The sequence below is a fragment of the Gigantopelta aegis genome, chromosome 9 (assembly GCF_016097555.1).
Source record: "Gigantopelta aegis isolate Gae_Host chromosome 9, Gae_host_genome, whole genome shotgun sequence".
NCBI lineage: Eukaryota > Metazoa > Mollusca > Gastropoda > Neomphalida > Peltospiridae > Gigantopelta > Gigantopelta aegis.
This window is the reverse complement of record NC_054707.1, coordinates 83,168,515-83,182,929: the sequence shown is the minus strand read 5'-3', so window position 1 is coordinate 83,182,929 and position 14,415 is coordinate 83,168,515. Positions and strand designations below refer to the sequence as shown.

Sequence of the window (14,415 nt, the reverse complement as noted above, 5' to 3'; positions counted from 1 at the left end):
CTATTTCAACAATAAAAAACGGGGAAAAGTGCCGTAATAAATTCTGGATTGTATACTAGTATAAACAGATTTTATGGCTATACCATCACAGTTGGGGTTTTTTGTCTTGAAACAAATTTTATATCAAATTTTATATTGAAATTAGTTTCCGGCATACTTCATAATTCACCCGAATCCTTTCGTATACCCTCGGCATAATCCTGAATGTTTTCAAATTCTTTTCAAATCACTCGCATGATTTTGCAAATAAGGTTTTGATTGGTCGAATTAATGGTCAACTGGACATGAGCTCCAATGGGCTGCTGTTAGATTCACATGTAATAGTGGGGCTAATTTTAATTAGATTGCTATGGTAACCATTATAACCTGCAGGATGGTGATTGAGAAGGTCATCACACTCCAACAACTCCTGTTCAAACCTGTCTGTCTGGTTGCGCATACAGATCAAGTAGTCTTCTATGTTAGGTAAACTCTAAAAAAAAGAAAAAGAACATCTAACAGAAATTAGCTTGTAATGGGTGCTTTAAGAGTCCATTTCTCACAGGCAAGACATCACATGCCATGGCTTTTGACATATCAGTCATGAAATGCTGCTTGTAATGGAAAATAACTCCACCATGTGGGATAGGGTTGAAAATTAACATGAAAACAATGGTAACCAGCAGGGCCATTTGAAGAAAAATCTTACTGGCCCTTCTCGAATTCAACTAGCCCTCCAATTTCACTGTATAGCCACAATCAAAACTAGAATGTTCTTTGTTGAATAATAACCATGTATATAGTCCTGTTTGCATCAAAAGGAAACTGATGAATTGGCATGTAACTTCATAAAGGGGCATTCTCATTACGCGATTAGTCGCACAGACTTTTCGCATGTGATGGAATCGTACTGTGAGAACGACAAGTCATGTTGGAATTGTACCGATTAGAACATGTTCTATTTCTCATGACAAATCGTAAGCTCTCAGCCAATCAAATCACATTAAAGTTCAACCATTAATTTTTGTCACCTCTGGTTTTGTTTGTTTGTTTATAAACATGTCAAAATGTCTGGATTTCATGGGTCCATAAAACCTATTATTGTTCAGATGTGGTCAGTAATTGTTTTGTTACATAATACCATTAGTAAATTGTCTACATTCTTGTTTTCTTTATTTCAGAGAAAATGTTTATGCACTTACATTTCCTGCAAAATATCTTTAAACTGATGAGCATTGTTTGATGTCATGGAATCTTATGACGTAACGTCTTCCCACACACATGATTCGAGTCGCTACGACAAATTGCATGCAACAAGTCGGTGCGACAAATCACATAATGAGAATGTTGTTTAATGAATAAAGTTAAAATTCATATTAAAAACATATTATTAAGTTTTAAATCCATACCAACCCAAATAACATTCAAAAAAAAAAAAATCCAGAATAAATTAATAAGTTACTTTATAAGTTACCATTAAATGATACAGATTAAATATAACTTTTAATAAAGGGGTAAAGAAAAATACTACAACAACCAAGGTATACACCTTCACTTGTATTGTCTCTGAAGTAATAAAAAATGTAGTACAAAGAGACTAAAGGTAGAACTGTACATGGTTTAGTAAAGTAGTCTGGGAGTGGCAGTCCTCTTTATGGCCATGCAAGAGGGATGGACTTTCCAGTAAAGAATTTCCTCATGAGTGGCTTTTCTCCTATAGACGAGGCACTAGATAAAGGCAGTGAAGACGTGGTGGTGGAAACACAACTGTGGTTGTTTGGCATCGTAGCTGATACTGAATTTATGTCAGACCTTGAAGATAATTTAGACGACATTTCACTAGCATGATTGACTGATATTGATAACACCTCTATAGATGATATGGATGACATTCCACTGGCTAGGACCAACGATATAAATAACATCCTAGATGGTAAATTGGAAAACTCATTTCAAGTGATCCAAATTATTTGCTTACTGAGTTGATCCCAGTTCCACTTGAGTTTTTAGCCCTTCATTGAAACAATGAGCAGTGAGACAGAGCCAGGAAACATAGCACCAGTTCTAGAGATCACTGACAATGATGATACTGATCACGAACAAGCAATGAGACAGATCGAGCCAGGAAACATAGCACCAGTTCTGGAGATCACTGACAATGATGATACTGTTAACGAACAAGCAATGAGACACAGCCAGGAAACATAGCACCAGTTCTGGAGATCACTGACAATGATGATACTGATCACGAACAAGCAATGAGACACAGCCAGGAAACATAGCACCAGTTCTGGAGATCACTGACAATGATGATACTGATCACGAACAAGCAATGAGACACAGCCAGGAAACATAGCACCAGTTCTGGAGATCACTGACAATGATGATACTGATCACGAACAAGCAATGAGACACAGCCAGGAAACATAGCACCAGTTCTGGAGATCACTGACAATGATGATACTGATCACGAACAAGCAATGAGACAGAGCCAGGAAACATAGCACCAGTTCTGGAGATCACTGACAATGATGATACTGATCACGAACAAGCAATGAGACAGAGCCAGGAAACATAGCACCAGTACTGGAGATCACTGACAATGATGATACTGATCACGAACAAGCAATGAGACAGATCGAGCCAGGAAACATAGCACCAGTTCTGGAGATCACTGACAATGATGATACTGATCACGAACAAGCAATGAGACAGAGCCAGGAAACATAGCACCAGTTCTGGAGATCACTGACAATGATGATACTGATCACGAACAAGCAATGAGACACAGCCAGGAAACATAGCACCAGTTCTGGAGATCACTGACAATGATGATACTGATCACGAACAAGCAATGAGACACAGCCAGGAAACATAGCACCAGTTCTGGAGATCACTGACAATGATGATACTGATCACGAACAAGCAATGAGACACAGCCAGGAAACATAGCACCAGTTCTGGAGATCACTGACAATGATGATACTGATCACGAACAAGCAATGAGACACAGCCAGGAAACATAGCACCAGTTCTGGAGATCACTGACAATGATGATACTGTTAACGAACAAGCAATGAGACACAGCCAGGAAACATAGCACCAGTTCTGGAGATCACTGACAATGATGATACTGATCACGAACAAGCAATGAGACAGAGCCAGGAAACATAGCACCAGTTCTGGAGATCACTGACAATGATGATACTGATCACGAACAAGCAATGAGACACAGCCAGGAAACATAGCACCAGTTCTGGAGATCACTGACAATGATGATACTGATCACGAACAAGCAATGAGACACAGCCAGGAAACATAGCACCAGTTCTGGAGATCACTGACAATGATGATACTGATCACGAACAAGCAATGAGACACAGCCAGGAAACATAGCACCAGTTCTGGAGATCACTGACAATGATGATACTGATCACGAACAAGCAATGAGACACAGCCAGGAAACATAGCACCAGTTCTGATGGAGATCACTGACAATGATGATACTGATCACGAACAAGCAATGAGACACAGCCAGGAAACATAGCACCAGTTCTGGAGATCACTGACAATGATGATACTGATCACGAACAAGCAATGAGACACAGCCAGGAAACATAGCACCAGTTCTGGAGATCACTGACAATGATGATACTGATCACGAACAAGCAATGAGACAGAGCCAGGAAACATAGCACCAGTTCTGGAGATCACTGACAATGATGATACTGATCACGAACAAGCAATGAGACATAGCACCAGCTGGAGATCACTGACAATGATGATACTGATACGAACAAGCAATGAGACAGTTAGCACCAGTTCTGGAGATCACTGACAATGATGATACTGATCACGAACAAGCAATGAGACACAGCCAGGAAACATAGCACCAGTTCTGGAGATCACTGACAATGATGATACTGATCACGAACAAGCAATGAGACACAGCCAGGAAACATAGCACCAGTTCTGGAGATCACTGACAATGATGATACTGATCACGAACAAGCAATGAGACACAGCCAGGAAACATAGCACCAGTTCTGGAGATCACTGACAATGATGATACTGATCACGAACAAGCAATGAGACACAGCCAGGAAACATAGCACCAGTTCTGGAGATCACTGACAATGATGATACTGATCACGAACAAGCAATGAGACACAGCCAGGAAACATAGCACCAGTTCTGGAGATCACTGACAATGATGATACTGATCACGAACAAGCAATGAGACACAGCCAGGAAACATAGCACCAGTTCTGGAGATCACTGACAATGATGATACTGATCACGAACAAGCAATGAGACACAGCCAGGAAACATAGCACCAGTTCTGGAGATCACTGACAATGATGATACTGATCACGAACAAGCAATGAGACAGATCGAGCCAGGAAACATAGCACCAGTTCTGGAGATCACTGACAATGATGATACTGATCACGAACAAGCAATGAGACACAGCCAGGAAACATAGCACCAGTTCTGGAGATCACTGACAATGATGATACTGATCACGAACAAGCAATGAGACAGAGCCAGGAAACATAGCACCAGTTCTGGAGATCACTGACAATGATGATACTGATCACGAACAAGCAATGAGACACAGCCAGGAAACATAGCACCAGTTCTGGAGATCACTGACAATGATGATACTGATCACGAACAAGCAATGAGACACAGCCAGGAAACATAGCACCAGTTCTGGAGATCACTGACAATGATGATACTGATCACGAACAAGCAATGAGACACAGCCAGGAAACATAGCACCAGTTCTGGAGATCACTGACAATGATGATACTGATCACGAACAAGCAATGAGACACAGCCAGGAAACATAGCACCAGTTCTGGAGATCACTGACAATGATGATACTGATCACGAACAAGCAATGAGACAGAGCCAGGAAACATAGCACCAGTTCTGGAGATCACTGACAATGATGATACTGATCACGAACAAGCAATGAGACAGAGCCAGGAAACATAGCACCAGTTCTGGAGATCACTGACAATGATGATACTGATCACGAACAAGCAATGAGACACAGCCAGGAAACATAGCACCAGTTCTGGAGATCACTGACAATGATGATACTGATCACGAACAAGCAATGAGACACAGCCAGGAAACATAGCACCAGTTCTGGAGATCACTGACAATGATGATACTGATCACGAACAAGCAATGAGACACAGCCAGGAAACATAGCACCAGTTCTGGAGATCACTGACAATGATGATACTGATCACGAACAAGCAATGAGACAGAGCCAGGAAACATAGCACCAGTTCTGGAGATCACTGACAATGATGATACTGATCACGAACAAGCAATGAGACACAGCCAGGAAACATAGCACCAGTTCTGGAGATCACTGACAATGATGATACTGATCACGAACAAGCAATGAGACACAGCCAGGAAACATAGCACCAGTTCTGGAGATCACTGACAATGATGATACTGATCACGAACAAGCAATGAGACACAGCCAGGAAACATAGCACCAGTTCTGGAGATCACTGACAATGATGATACTGATCACGAACAAGCAATGAGACACAGCCAGGAAACATAGCACCAGTTCTGGAGATCACTGACAATGATGATACTGATCACGAACAAGCAATGAGACACAGCCAGGAAACATAGCACCAGTTCTGGAGATCACTGACAATGATGATACTGATCAAGCAATGAGACACAGCCAGGAAACATAGCACCAGTTCTGGAGATCACTGACAATGATGATACTGATCACGAACAAGCAATGAGACACAGCCAGGAAACATAGCACCAGTTCTGGAGATCACTGACAATGATGATACTGATCACGAACAAGCAATGAGACACAGCCAGGAAACATAGCACCAGTTCTGGAGATCACTGACAATGATGATACTGATCACGAACAAGCAATGAGACAGAGCCAGGAAACATAGCACCAGTTCTGGAGATCACTGACAATGATGATACTGATCACGAACAAGCAATGAGACACAGCCAGGAAACATAGCACCAGTTCTGGAGATCACTGACAATGATGATACTGATCACGAACAAGCAATGAGACAGAGCCAGGAAACATAGCACCAGTTCTGGAGATCACTGACAATGATGATACTGATCACGAACAAGCAATGAGACACAGCCAGGAAACATAGCACCAGTTCTGGAGATCACTGACAATGATGATACTGATCACGAACAAGCAATGAGACACAGCCAGGAAACATAGCACCAGTTCTGGAGATCACTGACAATGATGATACTGATCACGAACAAGCAATGAGACACAGCCAGGAAACATAGCACCAGTTCTGGAGATCACTGACAATGATGATACTGATCACGAACAAGCAATGAGACAGAGCCAGGAAACATAGCACCAGTTCTGGAGATCACTGACAATGATGATACTGATCACGAACAAGCAATGAGACACAGCCAGGAAACATAGCACCAGTTCTGGAGATCACTGACAATGATGATACTGATCACGAACAAGCAATGAGACACAGCCAGGAAACATAGCACCAGTTCTGGAGATCACTGACAATGATGATACTGATCACGAACAAGCAATGAGACACAGCCAGGAAACATAGCACCAGTTCTGGAGATCACTGACAATGATGATACTGATCACGAACAAGCAATGAGACAGAGCCAGGAAACATAGCACCAGTTCTGGAGATCACTGACAATGATGATACTGATCACGAACAAGCAATGAGACAGAGCCAGGAAACATAGCACCAGTTCTGGAGATCACTGACAATGATGATACTGATCACGAACAAGCAATGAGACACAGCCAGGAAACATAGCACCAGTTCTGGAGATCACTGACAATGATGATACTGATCACGAACAAGCAATGAGACACAGCCAGGAAACATAGCACCAGTTCTGGAGATCACTGACAATGATGATACTGATCACGAACAAGCAATGAGACACAGCCAGGAAACATAGCACCAGTTCTGGAGATCACTGACAATGATGATACTGATCACGAACAAGCAATGAGACACAGCCAGGAAACATAGCACCAGTTCTGGAGATCACTGACAATGATGATACTGATCACGAACAAGCAATGAGACACAGCCAGGAAACATAGCACCAGTTCTGGAGATCACTGACAATGATGATACTGATCACGAACAAGCAATGAGACACAGCCAGGAAACATAGCACCAGTTCTGGAGATCACTGACAATGATGATACTGATCACGAACAAGCAATGAGACACTGAGCCAGGAAACATAGCACCAGTTCTGGAGATCACTGACAATGATGATACTGATCACGAACAAGCAATGAGACACAGCCAGGAAACATAGCACCAGTTCTGGAGATCACTGACAATGATGATACTGATCACGAACAAGCAATGAGACACAGCCAGGAAACATAGCACCAGTTCTGGAGATCACTGACAATGATGATACTGATCACGAACAAGCAATGAGACACAGCCAGGAAACATAGCACCAGTTCTGGAGATCACTGACAATGATGATACTGATCACGAACAAGCAATGAGACACAGCCAGGAAACATAGCACCAGTTCTGGAGATCACTGACAATGATGATACTGATCACGAACAAGCAATGAGACACAGCCAGGAAACATAGCACCAGTTCTGGAGATCACTGACAATGATGATACTGATCACGAACAAGCAATGAGACACAGCCAGGAAACATAGCACCAGTTCTGGAGATCACTGACAATGATGATACTGATCACGAACAAGCAATGAGACACAGCCAGGAAACATAGCACCAGTTCTGGAGATCACTGACAATGATGATACTGATCACGAACAAGCAATGAGACACAGCCAGGAAACATAGCACCAGTTCTGGAGATCACTGACAATGATGATACTGATCACGAACAAGCAATGAGACACAGCCAGGAAACATAGCACCAGTTCTGGAGATCACTGACAATGATGATACTGATCACGAACAAGCAATGAGACACAGCCAGGAAACATAGCACCAGTTCTGGAGATCACTGACAATGATGATACTGATCACGAACAAGCAATGAGACAGAGCCAGGAAACATAGCACCAGTTCTGGAGATCACTGACAATGATGATACTGATCACGAACAAGCAATGAGACACAGCCAGGAAACATAGCACCAGTTCTGGAGATCACTGACAATGATGATACTGATCACGAACAAGCAATGAGACACAGCCAGGAAACATAGCACCAGTTCTGGAGATCACTGACAATGATGATACTGATCACGAACAAGCAATGAGACAGAGCCAGGAAACATAGCACCAGTTCTGGAGATCACTGACAATGATGATACTGATCACGAACAAGCAATGAGACACAGCCAGGAAACATAGCACCAGTTCTGGAGATCACTGACAATGATGATACTGATCACGAACAAGCAATGAGACACAGCCAGGAAACATAGCACCAGTTCTGGAGATCACTGACAATGATGATACTGATCACGAACAAGCAATGAGACACAGCCAGGAAACATAGCACCAGTTCTGGAGATCACTGACAATGATGATACTGATCACGAACAAGCAATGAGACACAGCCAGGAAACATAGCACCAGTTCTGGAGATCACTGACAATGATGATACTGATCACGAACAAGCAATGAGACACAGCCAGGAAACATAGCACCAGTTCTGGAGATCACTGACAATGATGATACTGATCACGAACAAGCAATGAGACACAGCCAGGAAACATAGCACCAGTTCTGGAGATCACTGACAATGATGATACTGATCACGAACAAGCAATGAGACACAGCCAGGAAACATAGCACCAGTTCTGGAGATCACTGACAATGATGATACTGATCACGAACAAGCAATGAGACACAGCCAGGAAACATAGCACCAGTTCTGGAGATCACTGACAATGATGATACTGATCACGAACAAGCAATGAGACACAGCCAGGAAACATAGCACCAGTTCTGGAGATCACTGACAATGATGATACTGATCACGAACAAGCAATGAGACACAGCCAGGAAACATAGCACCAGTTCTGGAGATCACTGACAATGATGATACTGATCACGAACAAGCAATGAGACACAGCCAGGAAACATAGCACCAGTTCTGGAGATCACTGACAATGATGATACTGATCACGAACAAGCAATGAGACACAGCCAGGAAACATAGCACCAGTTCTGGAGATCACTGACAATGATGATACTGATCACGAACAAGCAATGAGACACAGCCAGGAAACATAGCACCAGTTCTGGAGATCACTGACAATGATGATACTGATCACGAACAAGCAATGAGACACAGCCAGGAAACATAGCACCAGTTCTGGAGATCACTGACAATGATGATACTGATCACGAACAAGCAATGAGACACAGCCAGGAAACATAGCACCAGTTCTGGAGATCACTGACAATGATGATACTGATCACGAACAAGCAATGAGACACAGCCAGGAAACATAGCACCAGTTCTGGAGATCACTGACAATGATGATACTGATCACGAACAAGCAATGAGACACAGCCAGGAAACATAGCACCAGTTCTGGAGATCACTGACAATGATGATACTGATCACGAACAAGCAATGAGACACAGCCAGGAAACATAGCACCAGTTCTGGAGATCACTGACAATGATGATACTGATCACGAACAAGCAATGAGACACAGCCAGGAAACATAGCACCAGTTCTGGAGATCACTGACAATGATGATACTGATCACGAACAAGCAATGAGACACAGCCAGGAAACATAGCACCAGTTCTGGAGATCACTGACAATGATGATACTGATCACGAACAAGCAATGAGACACAGCCAGGAAACATAGCACCAGTTCTGGAGATCACTGACAATGATGATACTGATCACGAACAAGCAATGAGACACAGCCAGGAAACATAGCACCAGTTCTGGAGATCACTGACAATGATGATACTGATCACGAACAAGCAATGAGACACAGCCAGGAAACATAGCACCAGTTCTGGAGATCACTGACAATGATGATACTGATCACGAACAAGCAATGAGACACAGCCAGGAAACATAGCACCAGTTCTGGAGATCACTGACAATGATGATACTGATCACGAACAAGCAATGAGACACAGCCAGGAAACATAGCACCAGTTCTGGAGATCACTGACAATGATGATACTGATCACGAACAAGCAATGAGACACAGCCAGGAAACATAGCACCAGTTCTGGAGATCACTGACAATGATGATACTGATCACGAACAAGCAATGAGACACAGCCAGGAAACATAGCACCAGTTCTGGAGATCACTGACAATGATGATACTGATCACGAACAAGCAATGAGACACAGCCAGGAAACATAGCACCAGTTCTGGAGATCACTGACAATGATGATACTGATCACGAACAAGCAATGAGACACAGCCAGGAAACATAGCACCAGTTCTGGAGATCACTGACAATGATGATACTGATCACGAACAAGCAATGAGACACAGCCAGGAAACATAGCACCAGTTCTGGAGATCACTGACAATGATGATACTGATCACGAACAAGCAATGAGACACAGCCAGGAAACATAGCACCAGTTCTGGAGATCACTGACAATGATGATACTGATCACGAACAAGCAATGAGACACAGCCAGGAAACATAGCACCAGTTCTGGAGATCACTGACAATGATGATACTGATCACGAACAAGCAATGAGACACAGCCAGGAAACATAGCACCAGTTCTGGAGATCACTGACAATGATGATACTGATCACGAACAAGCAATGAGACACAGCCAGGAAACATAGCACCAGTTCTGGAGATCACTGACAATGATGATACTGATCACGAACAAGCAATGAGACACAGCCAGGAAACATAGCACCAGTTCTGGAGATCACTGACAATGATGATACTGATCACGAACAAGCAATGAGACACAGCCAGGAAACATAGCACCAGTTCTGGAGATCACTGACAATGATGATACTGATCACGAACAAGCAATGAGACAGAGCCAGGAAACATAGCACCAGTTCTGGAGATCACTGACAATGATGATACTGATCACGAACAAGCAATGAGACACAGCCAGGAAACATAGCACCAGTTCTGGAGATCACTGACAATGATGATACTGATCACGAACAAGCAATGAGACACAGCCAGGAAACATAGCACCAGTTCTGGAGATCACTGACAATGATGATACTGATCACGAACAAGCAATGAGACACAGCCAGGAAACATAGCACCAGTTCTGGAGATCACTGACAATGATGATACTGATCACGAACAAGCAATGAGACACAGCCAGGAAACATAGCACCAGTTCTGGAGATCACTGACAATGATGATACTGATCACGAACAAGCAATGAGACACAGCCAGGAAACATAGCACCAGTTCTGGAGATCACTGACAATGATGATACTGATCACGAACAAGCAATGAGACACAGCCAGGAAACATAGCACCAGTTCTGGAGATCACTGACAATGATGATACTGATCACGAACAAGCAATGAGACACAGCCAGGAAACATAGCACCAGTTCTGGAGATCACTGACAATGATGATACTGATCACGAACAAGCAATGAGACACAGCCAGGAAACATAGCACCAGTTCTGGAGATCACTGACAATGATGATACTGATCACGAACAAGCAATGAGACACAGCCAGGAAACATAGCACCAGTTCTGGAGATCACTGACAATGATGATACTGATCACGAACAAGCAATGAGACACAGCCAGGAAACATAGCACCAGTTCTGGAGATCACTGACAATGATGATACTGATCACGAACAAGCAATGAGACACAGCCAGGAAACATAGCACCAGTTCTGGAGATCACTGACAATGATGATACTGATCACGAACAAGCAATGAGACACAGCCAGGAAACATAGCACCAGTTCTGGAGATCACTGACAATGATGATACTGATCACGAACAAGCAATGAGACACAGCCAGGAAACATAGCACCAGTTCTGGAGATCACTGACAATGATGATACTGATCACGAACAAGCAATGAGACACAGCCAGGAAACATAGCACCAGTTCTGGAGATCACTGACAATGATGATACTGATCACGAACAAGCAATGAGACACAGCCAGGAAACATAGCACCAGTTCTGGAGATCACTGACAATGATGATACTGATCACGAACAAGCAATGAGACACAGCCAGGAAACATAGCACCAGTTCTGGAGATCACTGACAATGATGATACTGATCACGAACAAGCAATGAGACACAGCCAGGAAACATAGCACCAGTTCTGGAGATCACTGACAATGATGATACTGATCACGAACAAGCAATGAGACACAGCCAGGAAACATAGCACCAGTTCTGGAGATCACTGACAATGATGATACTGATCACGAACAAGCAATGAGACACAGCCAGGAAACATAGCACCAGTTCTGGAGATCACTGACAATGATGATACTGATCACGAACAAGCAATGAGACACAGCCAGGAAACATAGCACCAGTTCTGGAGATCACTGACAATGATGATACTGATCACGAACAAGCAATGAGACAGAGCCAGGAAACATAGCACCAGTTCTGGAGATCACTGACAATGATGATACTGATCACGAACAAGCAATGAGACACAGCCAGGAAACATAGCACCAGTTCTGGAGATCACTGACAATGATGATACTGATCACGAACAAGCAATGAGACACAGCCAGGAAACATAGCACCAGTTCTGGAGATCACTGACAATGATGATACTGATCACGAACAAGCAATGAGACACAGCCAGGAAACATAGCACCAGTTCTGGAGATCACTGACAATGATGATACTGATCACGAACAAGCAATGAGACAGATCGAGCCAGGAAACATAGCACCAGTTCTGGAGATCACTGACAATGATGATACTGATCACGAACAAGCAATGAGACAGAGCCAGGAAACATAGCACCAGTTCTGGAGATCACTGACAATGATGATACTGATCACGAACAAGCAATGAGACACAGCCAGGAAACATAGCACCAGTTCTGGAGATCACTGACAATGATGATACTGATCACGAACAAGCAATGAGACACAGCCAGGAAACATAGCACCAGTTCTGGAGATCACTGACAATGATGATACTGATCACGAACAAGCAATGAGACACAGCCAGGAAACATAGCACCAGTTCTGGAGATCACTGACAATGATGATACTGATCACGAACAAGCAATGAGACAGAGCCAGGAAACATAGCACCAGTTCTGGAGATCACTGACAATGATGATACTGATCACGAACAAGCAATGAGACACAGCCAGGAAACATAGCACCAGTTCTGGAGATCACTGACAATGATGATACTGATCACGAACAAGCAATGAGACACAGCCAGGAAACATAGCACCAGTTCTGGAGATCACTGACAATGATGATACTGATCACGAACAAGCAATGAGACAGAGCCAGGAAACATAGCACCAGTTCTGGAGATCACTGACAATGATGATACTGATCACGAACAAGCAATGAGACACAGCCAGGAAACATAGCACCAGTTCTGGAGATCACTGACAATGATGATACTGATCACGAACAAGCAATGAGACAGAGCCAGGAAACATAGCACCAGTTCTGGAGATCACTGACAATGATGATACTGATCACGAACAAGCAATGAGACAGAGCCAGGAAACATAGCACCAGTTCTGGAGATCACTGACAATGATGATACTGATCACGAACAAGCAATGAGACAGAGCCAGGAAACATAGCACCAGTTCTGGAGATCACTGACAATGATGATACTGATCACGAACAAGCAATGAGACACAGCCAGGAAACATAGCACCAGTTCTGGAGATCACTGACAATGATGATACTGATCACGAACAAGCAATGAGACACAGCCAGGAAACATAGCACCAGTTCTGGAGATCACTGACAATGATGATACTGATCACGAACAAGCAATGAGACACAGCCAGGAAACATAGCACCAGTTCTGGAGATCACTGACAATGATGATACTGATCACGAACAAGCAATGAGACACAGCCAGGAAACATAGCACCAGTTCTGGAGATCACTGACAATGATGATACTGATCACGAACAAGCAATGAGACACAGCCAGGAAACATAGCACCAGTTCTGGAGATCACTGACAATGATGATACTGATCACGAACAAGCAATGAGACACAGCCAGGAAACATAGCACCAGTTCTGGAGATCACTGACAATGATGATACTGATCACGAACAAGCAATGAGACAGAGCCAGGAAACATAGCACCAGTTCTGGAGATCACTGACAATGATGATACTGATCACGAACAAGCAATGAGACACAGCCAGGAAACATAGCACCAGTTCTGGAGATCACTGACAATGATGATAC

The 14,415-nt window shown here is 43.2% G+C and overlaps 1 protein-coding gene across 1 annotated transcript in view; it reads right to left on the bottom strand.

Moving 5' to 3' along the window:
• The window catches only part of LOC121381798, a 37,260-nt gene that overhangs the window by 14,289 nt on the left and 8,556 nt on the right, over positions 1–14,415 (bottom strand). Inside the window, exon 3 of the mRNA XM_041511153.1 lies at positions 367–472. Within this exon, the coding sequence (XP_041367087.1) occupies positions 367–472 (106 nt within the window). The remainder of the gene's footprint in view (positions 1–366; positions 473–14,415) is intronic.